Below are 13771 nucleotides of genomic sequence, written 5' to 3' on the forward strand. Positions count from 1 at the left end.
CATATAGACATTAAGAAAGAGGATGTGCTGGAGCTTTTGGAAAGCATCAAGTTGGATAAGTCACCGGGACCAGACAAGATTTACCCAAGGCTACTGTGGGAGGCGAGGGAGGAGATTGCTTAGCCTCTAGCAATGATCTTTGCATCATCAATGGGGATTGAAGGGTTGCAGATATTATTCCCTTGTTCAAGAAAGGGAGTAGAGATAGCCCAGGAAATTATAGACCAGTGGTTGGTAAGTTGATGGAGAAGATCCTGAGAGGCAGGATTTATGAACATTTGGAGAGGCATAATATAATTAGGAATTGTAGGCATGGCTTTGTCAAAGGCAGGTCGTACCTTACTAGCCTGATTGAAATTTTTGAGAATGTGTCTAAACATGTTGATGAAAGTAGAGCAGTTGATGTAGTGTATATAGATTTCAGCATGGCATTTGACAAGGTACCCCATGCAAGACTTATTGAGAAAGTAAGGACACATGGGATCCAAGGGGACCTTGCTTTGTGAATCCAGAATAGGCTTGCCGATGTTAAACCCTACTTCTAATTATTACCCGTTACCTGATGCAAGAACACACAGGACTACGGAAGGTACAGCAACAGCTTTTTTATTAGTTGCTTGCTACTGGAGAGAGGACACTTCTCGGGCACAGACACACTGTCTTTACCAGTGTCTCTCTCTCCGCACACAGATGCAGAGTCTTTTTTTTTAATACCCTTTCTGTCACGTATCAGGAAATAAGTTTTAGCTACCCCCACAGTCATGTGCCCAGCAACAGTGGTATTTTAAGGGAAAGACCCTTTGGTTGCCTTAATAGGTCAAAGGTAATCAACCACAGACAATGTGCAGGATAAGATGATGGAGATAACTTCTCACCTTTTAACCTTCATTTCTTATCTTTAGCCTTAGTCCAGCATTTTCCTATAGCAATGTTATACCACATCCTGGCTTTTACTGGTAAGACAAGGGTCACACCAGGGTCACAGGCTCCTGCAGAACCGGTGTCCAATTTGGTCTTACGGGACAAGAGCGCTCAGTTTAATTCATGGAAGCCATGTGAGCAATAGGTGTGAGACAGATAAGCAAAAGTCAGCTCACATCTGCAAGTTGTCAGTTTGAAAGCAGTACAAGCAAATTGCAGAATAAAACAAGCTCGGGTCTGCAACAATTTTAACCCCTTATTCACAAAAGTCTGAAAATCATTTCCCAACCCTATAGTCTTATAACATGTCAGCCCACAGAAAGCAAAGAGTAGTTGTAGATGGGTCATATTCTGCATGGAGGCCGGGTGACCAGTGGTGTGCCTCAGGGATCTGTTCTGGGACCCTTACTCTTTGTAATTTTTATAAATGACCTGGATGAGGAAGTGGAGGGATGAGTTAGTAAATTTGCTGATGATACAAAGGTTGGGGGTGTTGTGGATAGTGTGGAGGGCTGTCAGAGGTTACAGTGGGACATCGATAGGATGCAAAGCTGCGCTGAGAAGTGGCAGATGGACTTCAACCCAGATAAGTGTGAGCTGGTTCATTTTGGTAGGTCAAACATGATGGTAGAATATAGTATTAATGGTAAGACTCTTGGTAGTGTGGAGGATCAAAGGGATCTTGGTCGAAGTCCATAGGATGCTCAAAGCAGCTACGAAGGTTGACTCTGTGGTTAAGAAAGCATGTGGTGTATTGGCCTTCATCAACTGTGGGATTGAGTTTAAGAGCAGAGAGGTAATGTTACTGCTATATAGGACCCTGCTCGGACCCCACTTGGAGTACTGTGCTCAGTTCTGGTCGGCTCACTGCAGGAAGGTTGTAGAAACTACAGCAAGGGTGCAGAGGAGATTTACAAGGATGTTGCCTGGATTGGGGAGCATGCCTTATGAGAATAGATTGAATGAACTTGGCCTTTTCTCTTTGAAGCGACGGAGGATGAGAGGTGACCTTATAGAGGTGTATAAAATGATGAGAGGCATTGATTGTGTGGATAGTCAGAGGCTTTTTCCCAGGGCTGAAATGGCTAGCACGAGGGGGCATAGCGCTAAGGTGCTTGGAAGTAGATACAGAGGAGATATCAGGGATAAGTCTTTTACACAGAGAGTGGTGAGTGTGTGGAATGGGCTGCTGGCAACGGTGGTGGAGGCGGATACAATAGCGTCTTTTATGAGACTCCTGGGCCGGTGCATGGAGCTTAGAAAAATAGAGGGCTATGGGTAACCCTAAGTAATTTGTAAAGTAAGTAAATGTTCGGCACAGCATTGTGGGCTTGAGGGCCTGTATTATGTTGTAGGTTTTCTATGTTTCTATATGTTCTGAAGTCTTTTATACAGTACTGTAACTGAGGTACTGTACGCCATAAGTGGACTTCTAAATTTAAATCACTGTTAACTATACAGAATGCCGGGAATGTTTGTCTGTTGCTGGGCTTAAAATGATCATGAAAGCACTTTTCGGTGTATCCCAGTTTCCAAGAACAATTTCTGTATGATGATGGATATCTGAAATAAACCTAAAAAAGCAATTGGAAGACATTGTGGAGAAAGAAATGTGAGCAATGGTGCCCCAATTCCACTGAAAATATTCAGCAGTGTTGAAGGCAGTGTACTTACTACTGTTTGGGGTCTGTATACAATTCCCAAAAAGGTCTCTTTACCCTTGCAGTTTCTTAGCTCTATCCGCAATGATTCAACACCTTCCAACCCTGTGTAACCTCTTTCTAATGATTTGATTCCTTTTGTTTTTTAACAGAGTAACCCCGCCCCCTCTGCCTTCCAGCCTTTTCTTTCAATACAATGTGTATCCTTGGACATGAAGCTCCCAACTATTATTTTCTTTCAGCCATGATTCAGTGATTGCTGCAACTGTGCTGCAAGTTCATCTACTTGCATATACTGCACACATTCATATATAACACCTTCAGTCTTGCATTCATCTTTTTTCAATTCTGTCCCCTTTTTACATTGGAGCTCATCCTTTTCACTGCAATTTTGCCCCATCAACAGCCTCTCCTCACTAGACATTGCCTCTGTTTGTAAACCAGGTACCTCCTCTTCAGCTCAGTAATCTGCCTTTCCTATAATACTTTTGATTCGTAATCCACAAGGTCTCCGCTGACTATTCTAACACTCTGGTTCCAATCCCCCTACAATTCTAGTGTAAACCCCACCGTGCAGCGTTAACAAACCTTCCCGCTAGGATGTTAGTCCCCCTCCAGTTCAGGTGCAAGCTGTCCCTTCTGTACAGATCCCACTTTCCCTAGAAGGGAACCCAGTGATCCAGAAGTCTTATGCCCATGCTCCTGCAGCAACTCCTTAGCCACATATTAAACTGTGTAATCTTTCTAGTTCTGGCCTCACTAGCACTTGGGAGTGCCTGAAGGTCTTGTCCTTAACTTAGCACCTAACTCCCTGAACTACCTGTACCTTGGGTGTAACAACCTATTTATATATGTCCTATCTGTCACCCCCTCAGCCTCCCAAACAATCCGGAGTACATCCAACTATCCTGTGTGGCATCTCTACTGTGCTAGCAGATATAAAGAAGGGATGGACAAAAAACTTTAATCTTTAGTTTTCTTTGCTTTGCTTTCTCCGATTGAAGCCTCGAAGAGCTAAAGCCTCAAGGTCACCACTCTGACTCCATCCACTCAGAAGATGGCCGCTGCACTTTCCATTGACTTCCTGAAATTGCTGTGGCTAAACATTCCAAAACTCTAACTGGTCACTAGTGAAAGCTCTTTTTCTCTGTAGTGACCCACTGTTACCTTTTTGTATTAGGGCAGTAGACCTGATGCTCTTCTGCACACCACTGTTGTAATGACATAGGAGCAGAATTAGGCCATTTGGCCATCTGAGTCTGCTCCACTCTTCAAACCCACTCCTTGGCCTTCTCCCTGTAACCTTTGATGCCGTGTCCAATCAAGAAGCTATCAATCTCTGCCTTAAATACACCCAGCGACCTGGCCTCTACAGCTTCGTGTGGCAACAAATTCACCACCCTTTGGCTAAATAAACTTCTCCGCATCTCTGTTTTAAATGGATCCCCCTCTATCTTGAGGCTGTGCCCTCTTGTCCTAGACTCTCCCACCGTGGGGAGTATCTTACACATATTCTCTGTCTAGGCTTTTCAATACTCAAAAGGTTTCAATGAAATTCCCCTTCATCCTTATAAATTCCAGTGAGTGCAGATCCAGAGCCATCAGACGATCTTTATATGATAACCGTTTCATTCCCAGAATCATCCTTGTAATGTGTTGTAATTTGAGTTACTTTCACCTTCCTGTCAGTTTTTAACCAGTCTGGCCATTCTCCTCTGACCTCTCATTAACAAGGCATTTTCACCCACAGAACTGCTGCTCCCTGGATGTTTCTTGCTTTCACACCATTCTCTGTAAACTCTAGAGACTGTTGTGCATGGAAATCCCAGGAGATCAGCAGTTTCTAAAATACTCAAGCTACTCCATCTAGCACCAACAATTACTCTATCATGTGTCAGTTAGATCACATTTCTTCCCCATTCTGATCAACAGAACCTTTTGACCGTGTTTGCATGCTTTTATGCATCGAGTTGCTGTCCACATGATTGGCTGATTCAGTATCTGCATTAACAAGCAGGTGTATATGTGTATCTAATTAAGTGGCCTTTGAGAGTCATTTTATAGTTTTGTTAATATCAATTTGGTACATATGTGTATGTTTTTTATAAGCAAGAAAGTTGTTAAAATAAAATTTAAAGCTATTTGTAAACTGACAATGAGTTGGATTTATTTGTTTCATTTCAGCACCAAAAGGAGAGCCAATTGAGTACAGTGCAGAGACGCTGATCATTTTTGTTGTTAGTACAGTCATAGTGCTGATCGTTTTGTCGCTCGTTGCTGTCCTGATTTGTCGGAAAATTCACCGCAATAGGATGGAGCGGTTACATGCTCACGATGCTGAAAATGGAGCAATTGATGGCCTTATAGCTTCCAATGTGGGAGATAGTACACTTGCGGTAATAAATTTTTACTGTTTTAATCATTCCCTTGTGTAATTGTGTAAAGATGAGCATATGTTGCAGTTGTAGGATTGAGTTGTCTTGACCATTGATTACATAGTCAAAATTCACTTAAAAAGTTTGATGCATCTTCACTGTACACACAGGAATGATGTTTTAAAAACAACCTTAAGTTTCAAAAACTATACGTTGAAAGTAAATTTTATTATCAAGTACATTTATGTCGTCATATATATCCCAGAGGTCCATTTTCTTGTGGGTATACTCAACAGATCTATAATAGAATAACCATAACAGAATCAATGAAAGACCAACCAACTAGGGCATTCAACCAGAGTCAGAAGACATCAAACTGTGCAAATGCAAAAAGAAGAAACATTAATATAAATAAATAAGCAATAAATATCAAAAACGTGAGATGAAGAGTCCTTGAAAGTGCGCCCATTGGTTGTGGAAACATTTCAGTGAGGGAGCATGTGAAGTAAGTGAAGTTATCTCCTTTGCTTCAAGAGCCTGATGGGTAGTGAATTTTCCCGAACCTTGTTGTGCAAGTCCTGAGGGTCCTGTACCTTCTTCATGATGGCAGCAGTCAGCAGAGTGGTGAGGGTCTCTAATGATGGATGCTGCTTTCCTTTGGCAGTGTTACATGTAGATGTGCTCACTGGTTGGCAGGATGGGCTGGGCCATATCCACTACATTTTGTAGGATGTTCTTCAGCCAGTCAGTATACTCTCCACCGCACATCTATAGAAGCTTTTAACATTTTAAATGCTATGCTGAAATTGCATGACACCTAGAACATTAAAGATAACTACTTGTAAAAGAAAATCCTTGATTTATTTGTGCTTTCATTACAGCTGAATACAACAACCCCACAGCAAACAATTCTGATTTACCTTAACAACAGAACTGATTTTTTAGAGAAATAATATTCTTCTCAGTCTGTTCTTGTATATATTCAAAAAAAGTTTATAACAATGATAGTTTGCATGCTTCTTTAGAACACCTACCTCCTAAGTGAAATTGAGACCAAGATCAGATCAGTCTGGGCCTTTGTAGAATAATAGAAAAGGTCTGAGGGACCATGCAACCTCCTCTCCTGCTCATGTTTCTCAGTCCAGGTATGATCTCAGAGGCATGTTCCCTGATACTTTTATAAAGACTGGAGTAAGCTTTCTTGTACTGTACAGTCTGTAGTTTATAATTTTCCCACTTTTTTATTCAGATACTGCTCCCTTTGAAGTTTTCCACATTATTCAGGTAGATTCAGCAAACTTTGTTTTTTTCCATTTCTTTATTCATAAAGATTGGAGTATACTGGACACCTTGTTGGGAGTCCAAATTCGAAGTTAGACAAGCATTTTCAAAACCAAGAAATAATACGGGCACCTTTTTATGCACCTTATGTTGTCTGTGCTTGGTGAAGTACCTGAGTGTCAGAAATAATCCGGCTAACTTTGCATTTCAGCTTTTGATGAACATTCCCTCTAATTCTTTTCACAGCTGCGCAGCACTTCAAATTTTTTTTGTAATATGCATGCTATGAAATTGAAAAATCACATACATTTTTATTAATTGATGAAACACAGTAGAACAAAGAAAATCTTGAACGTTTTGAAAACTTTTTCTAGCTGCGTCCAATTCCAGTTACACAGCAACAAAGGCTGTGTATGTGGGAGTATTTCAGTTACTGGGCGGCCGTGCAGCTTAAGGGGAACAGTCCTTTAGGTACTAGTTTTTGATAGAACCGAACACTTCCTTTAGAGATGAAATTTGCACCACTGACATTATCAACTGTATTAATGCAGCTGTCATAATAGCTAAATGCAGGCTGCAAACTACAAGCCAGACATTCATTTGGAGGTGGTTAAATTTGATCCATTTGAACAAACTAATTAAATCGTGTCTTTCAATTATGCTGGTTGCTCCTTCTGAATTACTTGTCAAATTGGATCACACTGTAACTTCAATTCGCTGTCATTTTTACAAAATGTTCAATTTTTTTGCAATTGGAAGTTTGTGTTTATGGCAAAATTCCTGTCAGAATAAACAACGTTTTTTTGCTTCAGAGGAAGCCAGGTAATGCACAAATTGTAGAGACGTTGCTTAATCCCATATTTGGTAAGTTTTCTCATTTCAGTTAATGATTATTTTGATGTTGTAACAGTTTTGTTTTCCCATAACATTTCCATATCAGCTTCAACTTGTTCTTCAAAGCACACAAATATTGTGCTTTTCTCTTTTCATTGAAAGGACTCTTCATCTCATGTTTCTGATATTATTGCTTATTTATTATTTCTTTCTTTTTGTACTTGCATAGTGTGTCTTTTCCACATTAAGAATCATAGTACATTGATTCCCGAAGTCTGTATGCAGTATACAACCCTGAGGTTCATCTTCCCACAGACAGTCACAAAAAGAAAACCACGGAATCCCTTTAAAGAAAAACATCAAACCCCTGACATGCAGAAACAACAAAAAAAAACAAAAAAAACACAGAATACAAAACACCAAATCACAAAGACATCTTGAAAGAATCGAGGTGTATTCAGTTCAGTTCAATCCTGCACCACGTCTGGTTATCTGCGGGCGACAGTGCTGGTCTGCCCTGATCAAAACAGGATGGTCTTTCATTGATTCTATTATGGTTAATATTCTATTATGGTTTTATTGAGTGTTCTGGAAAGAAACATTAATCTCAGGTTTATATATGTAACTTCGATAATAAATTTACCTTGAACTTTGAACTTTCTTTAGTACCAGTCCTCTGACTGAGCAAAGTCAATGATAATCTGTTGGGAACTACTAGCTAGTAATTGGGAAGTCTGGCATCAGTCCCAAAATTATGAGCAAGATGCACCTCATTTAGATGTTTGATTTGACTGATATCATAAGTGAATAGAGTTGAAAATATAGGATTAAAATTGAGTGTTTAATCAGTTTTGTCTACTGGTAAATACAGTAGGAGAAAATGTGTTTAGTGGACTTCAATTTTTAACCCCCAAGTTCATCAGTTGAAAAATAATTTATTTTGGAGTCAGATGGAAAGGTCTGTGACCCTTTGAATTAATAAATAACCAGACATCTGGAATACTGTAGAATTTGAGACCAGCTTCTGCAAAACAATGGTGTGGTTTCAGTGACAAACCTCCGAAGAGTGGGAGACATCTTTGTCTCAGTGCATTTTTTAAAAAGGCTAAATAGGATTTTAGACATAAGACATAGCAGCAGAATTAAGCCATTTGGCCCATCAAGTCTGCTCTGCCATTTGATCATGGCTGATTTATTATTCTATTCAACCCCATTTGGCTGCCTTCTCCCATAAGCTTTCACGCCCTAACTAATCAAAAACCTATGAACCTCGACTTTAAATAACCGAAAGACTTGGCCGTCACGGACAACTGTGCCAACAGATTCCACAGATTCACCACCCTCTGGCTAAAGAAATTCCTTCTAAAGTAGGGATTCCTAACCCTTTTTATGCCCTAGAGCCTTACCATTAGCCAAGGGGTCTGAGAACACCTGCTCTAAAGGGACGTCCTTCTATTCTGAGGCTGTACCCTCTGGTCCTAGACTCTCATACCACAGGAAATATTCTCTCCACGTCCAATCTATCTAGGCCTTTCAATATTCAATAGATAAATTTTAATTAAAAAATTAGGTTCAAAATATGACAAAGAATTCTACAATATTTTAACTCATAAGGTGTGTTTAGTTTTTTGTCTGGTCAGGTGAGATAGCTGGGTGTTAAATACACCCATGTTTAGTATCTAGTCTTTAAATTGAAATAACAATCTCATTCTGGTCTCCTTTTGTTTAATTATGACCTTTTCACACCTTGCAAAACTATGCTAAAGTTCCTTCCTCCAAAATCAGCTGATTTAGTTGCTAGGATGAATGGTGTTAACTAACTGCTGTGAGAATAGGCTGAAGATGAAGTAATTAGAACAAAAGAAACACGTTTTTAATTGTTCTGAAATGACGCAGCCAGTAGGCTTGATGTTGCGACCTACATTAAAACTAGGTTGCTGAAGGATGGTAAGTGAATGGATGTGCTTACAGGAAAAGATAGAAATCGGACAATTTTGTGAAAGGGGTAAAGGAGGAGGAGGAGTGAAGGTGAGAGAACAACAGAACAAGGGCAAGATATAGCAAAGATCCAACCTCTTCTGAGTGTGGACTCTAACTCTGGCACTTGATCCTTGGGTTTGGTGTGATTCCTTGGATGCTGGCTTAGGGTACTGCCAAGTTTGGCACAACTTGGCCTGGTGATAACCATTTCCATGCTGAATCTGCAGGTTCAACTGCATCTATGTATAATCTAGGCTTAAAGCATCATTCACATTGCCCTGAAAATTACTTTTGAATTGATGGCCAAATCCAGTAAAATAAGGCAATAAAACAAAGGAGCTAAATTAGTTCATTCAGCCCATAAAGTCTGTTACACCATTCGATCATTGATAATTTACTTTCCCTCTCAACCCCCTTCTCCCCGTAACCTTCGATACCTTTACCAATCAACCTCTGCTTTTAGTACACTGAATGACTTGCCCACCACAGTTCTCTGGGGCAGTGAAGCCCACAGATTCCCCAACCTCTGGCTAAAGCAATTCCTCCTCATCGTTTTCATGTGAGGCTTTTCCTTCTGGTTCAAGGCTCCTCCACTATTGGAAACATCCTCTCCACATACATTTTATCCAGATCTTCCAATATTTGATGGCTTTCAATGAGATTCTTCCCCCACTCCTCCCCCATCCAACCAATTCTAAACTGCAGCAAGTATAGGCCCTAATCATGGCTCTCACTGCTCTCCAGCTAAATCTGTTTTTTGGTTTTCCCTCGTCTTGTAGCATTTAAAGGGAAAATGATGTTCTCATTGATTATGCCGATTGCTGATTAATCCAATCTATTCAGTAATGGGCCTATTTGGGTAATGAATATTAGGGGGTATCAGCTCAGGTTTGGTGGAGCATGGAGATCTCTGTTATTGAACTAAACGATGTAATCGAAGATGAAGAACATAGAGGTTTAAATATCAGAATTTGAAATTACATATTTAAATTATAAAGGAATGGCATTATTCATTTGAACATTGAGGTATATTGCTATTCTGTACAGAATAATATAGGTCCTTCTGCCTATGATGTTGTGCCCACCCTTTAAGCTACTCTAAGATTAACCTAATCCTTCCTACCACATAACCCTCCATTTTCCTATCATCCATGTGCATAAGCCCTTTAAAAGTCCCTAATGTATATTCCTCAAACACCACCCCTGACAGTGTGTTCCACACACAAACCACTCTCTATGTTTTAAAAAAAACACACCTGATATTCCCCCTATGCTTGCCTCCCAACACCTTAAAGTTATGCCCCCTTATATTAGCCATTGAGGTCCTAGGAAACAGTGCAATTGAATCTGTGGTTAACTTGGGACTAGTACTTGTCATCACTCAGAAGCCCTAATTTTAATGATATAATGGCAATTGTTTCTTTTTCTTCATTGCTAGGATTTGCTTGATCATTCGTGTACGTCAGGCAGTGGATCAGGTTTGCCATTTCTGGTCCAACGCACAGTTGCCAGACAGATTACTCTGATGGAATGTGTAGGTAGGTAAAATAACTCAAATCTCCAGCCACATTTGGTCAAAGTTATGAGTGAATACTTCAAATTGTTTGTTGGCAAGATGGCTGGGTGCACTTTTCATTTGAAGCTTACTGGTAATATTTCTCCTCATTGGACTATGATTGTTAGTGTTTGCGGCTTGGGCATGTGACAAATGTGAGAAGACTGACCCTCTTGCATATTCAAGTATTTTGTTTAAGCCTTTGCTTCTGAAATGGCTTGTAGAACAGGAAACCTGAATAAGAAGAGAGAATAACTTTAAATTTAGCAAAAGGGGGAAAGTGCCAATAGCTTAAAAATCCAGAACTGAATAAATGAAATGAATATATTTTTTTAAAATTGCATTGATAATTTGTCCTTGGTGTTTTAGTTGTAAAGGGTACCATAACGGTATATTGGGTAAAAACAAAATATTCGTTATCATGAAGAGGCAGGAATTCCTTATAACTATCTAAAAGGCTATGCCTTTCATTATAAAGTGATCAAACATACATCTTGAATGTTTGCAAAACTGTCTTGAGTTTAGTACACCAACTTCCAAGAAATATTTTGGCTAATAGGAATATCCAAAGCCATCTCACTGGAAAGGCTTACATAAACAGTTTTTGACATGTTATCCACTGGCAAACCAAATGCAGCAATGCAGACAGTACAGGAAAAACACCTCGCAGACGATTGTTTACATTAAGGCTTCCATACTTCGTGTTGCATGGTCTTGTGGGCAAAGTCAAATCAGAAAGGTATGTTAAAAAAATTAATAAAGCTAGAACTGTAAATAGTTTAACGGCCTATGTCATTGGGAATTTAAAACAAAGTCTGCAAGTGAACAAAGGCATTGGAGAAACTTTCTCCTGTATGCCTACATGTAAAACACATGTATCCTAGAATAGAAGGTGTCAGAAAACACAGCCAAAAAAGTTTTTAAAAAAGCTATAAAGCATTATGCACTAGGACTATGTCAGTAAATTCAAGTGTTCTGGTCATCTGTCAAATACAGTGGATTCCAGTTGATTGGGGAAGCTGGGACAACTCTTAAAGAGCAAAAACTAATCGAGAAAATAGCCAGGATTCCTTTTGTTTATTTGAGACCTTATGCTGCTTGATTAGGGCAGGAGACATTGCGGAACAGTTTCTAACGTGTCAGTCGAGTACATGTCATGTGGCCATTAGATGCTACATTGTGCTTAGCGTAACTTTTTAAAATAACGTCGGTTGCATGTTTTTGTGTTCAAAAAGCAATGATTTTTGTCACTGGTAGTTTGGCGAGAAATAAGCAGTAAGGCAATTCAGAACTGTTTGGCTCATTGCGGTTTCAAACATTCAGACTTCGGAATGCCGTTAACGACTGGGATGAAAATGATTTCATTACTTTAAGTTAGGAACTACGAAGAATTTGAAAATGTCGACAGTCATCTTGAATGTTACGATGTCTATGTCCTTGAAATTGGGGCAACAACTTTAATTGAGCAAAAATTCCTTGGTCCCAATGTGTCCCAACGAACAGTAATCCCCTGTCTTTAAGGATAGTCAAGAAAGGAAACAAGCATTCCTTACCCAATCATATAGTTTAAAAACAAAATTAAAACCTTTCCTTTTACTCCACCTCCTCCTCCCACCACCGCTCTGAAACAGGAAAGGGTCGTTATGGCGAAGTCTGGAGAGGCCAGTGGCAAGGTGAAAATGTTGCTGTAAAAATCTTCTCATCTCGAGATGAAAAATCGTGGTTTCGAGAGACGGAAATTTATAATACAGTTCTTCTTCGTCACGAGAATATCTTGGGTAAGAAGTAACATACACCCTCATGAATTCAAATTTTGTTTTGCTTTATTGTGCCTGATAAAATACTGATTTATTAGCAAGAAGAATTGGAGGGGATATAGCATTTTGTGTTAATCAAGTAAAAATTGTATCTACCATGCACCTACCCTGTAATGTCAGTAAATTGTTTTAATGACTAAAGTATCTGTTGATGCGAAGTCAGCGGCATCTCTGGAGAAAGTTGATGGTATGACCAAATTTATGAATCAAGCAAGTATCCATCTGAATTTAAGATCTAGGCTCTGATTAAAAGAAAGGGTTGAAATCAAAGGTTTCTCATTTGTAGAGTACATTGTTAAGCAGGTAATCGTTCTGCAAGTCTATAGACCAGTGCTAGTAATATCTGGCTATGAAACAGGTGCTAGGTTTGTTGAATTCCATCAGTCATGGAAGGGTTATTGACAAAGCACTGTCAAGATTCAGAAGAACCCCCTGCATCACACACTGTCCACACAACCCTGAATTCTTAATTTCAATATTTCATACTTAGTCGAGGCTTAAAAGCAGAAGGCAGGAGGTTGGAGCTGGAGAGAAATGGGTCAGCCTTGATGAAATGGCAGAGCAGACTCGATGGGCCAAATGGCCTAATTCTGATCCTATATCTTATGGTCTTATGAATCATGAAAAAAGTAACGTGCGCTCTTCTGCACCATACTACCAAACAAACTCTACCCAGTAAAAAGAAAAACACATCAGCAGAAGATACTACAGCGTCAAGTAGACTAAAACTATAAGAGGCAAATCCTATTTGCAAATCCACCTTATGCTGTACCCCAACATTTGATGAGTTGTGCATTCAGAGATGCTCTTTTGCACACCACTGTTGTAATGAGTGGTCTTTTGAGTTACTGTCACCTTCCAGTCTTTTTTATATTATTTGTTTTTGCACTATTTTAATGTAACTATTTAATACACATGCTTACTGTAATTGATTTATTTTTCTATATTGCATTTTACTGTTGCTGCTAAAGTTAACAAATTGCATGACAGCTGGTGATTTTAATTCTGATTCTGTCAGCTTCAACTAGTCGGGTCATTCTCCTCTGGCCTCTCTCATTAATATGCCTTTTTCATCCACAGAACAACTGCTTATCGAATGTTTTTTGCTTTTTGTACCCTTAGCCCACTCACTGGGCTCTTATGCAAACTTGGCTCATTAGCCAGCTCTGTTAACAGCCACATGACTCAGCAACCTTTCATAAACAATATACTTCTAGGGGCGGTATGATCTGGGGTTTAACCAAACAGGAACGTTGTGATGTTCTGATTAACAGAACACTGATTTGAGCAAATGCTGTGTAAATACTCCCATACACAATTATCAGTCAGCAAAATATAACAGATTGT

The 13771-nt window shown here is 39.5% G+C and overlaps 1 protein-coding gene across 2 annotated transcripts in view; it reads left to right on the plus strand.

The window, feature by feature from the left end:
• LOC140716654 (activin receptor type-1-like) overlaps nt 1-13771 on the plus strand; it is a 57781-nt gene that overhangs the window by 21683 nt on the left and 22327 nt on the right. For both annotated transcript variants that reach the window (XM_073029558.1, XM_073029504.1), the window contains exons 4-6: nt 4767-4978; nt 10491-10590; nt 12239-12385. In XM_073029558.1, the coding sequence (XP_072885659.1) occupies nt 4767-4978; nt 10491-10590; nt 12239-12385 (459 nt within the window). The remainder of the gene's footprint in view (nt 1-4766; nt 4979-10490; nt 10591-12238; nt 12386-13771) is intronic.

Source organism: Hemitrygon akajei, chromosome 1 (genome assembly GCF_048418815.1).
Source record: "Hemitrygon akajei chromosome 1, sHemAka1.3, whole genome shotgun sequence".
In the NCBI taxonomy this organism is placed as follows: domain Eukaryota; kingdom Metazoa; phylum Chordata; class Chondrichthyes; order Myliobatiformes; family Dasyatidae; genus Hemitrygon; species Hemitrygon akajei.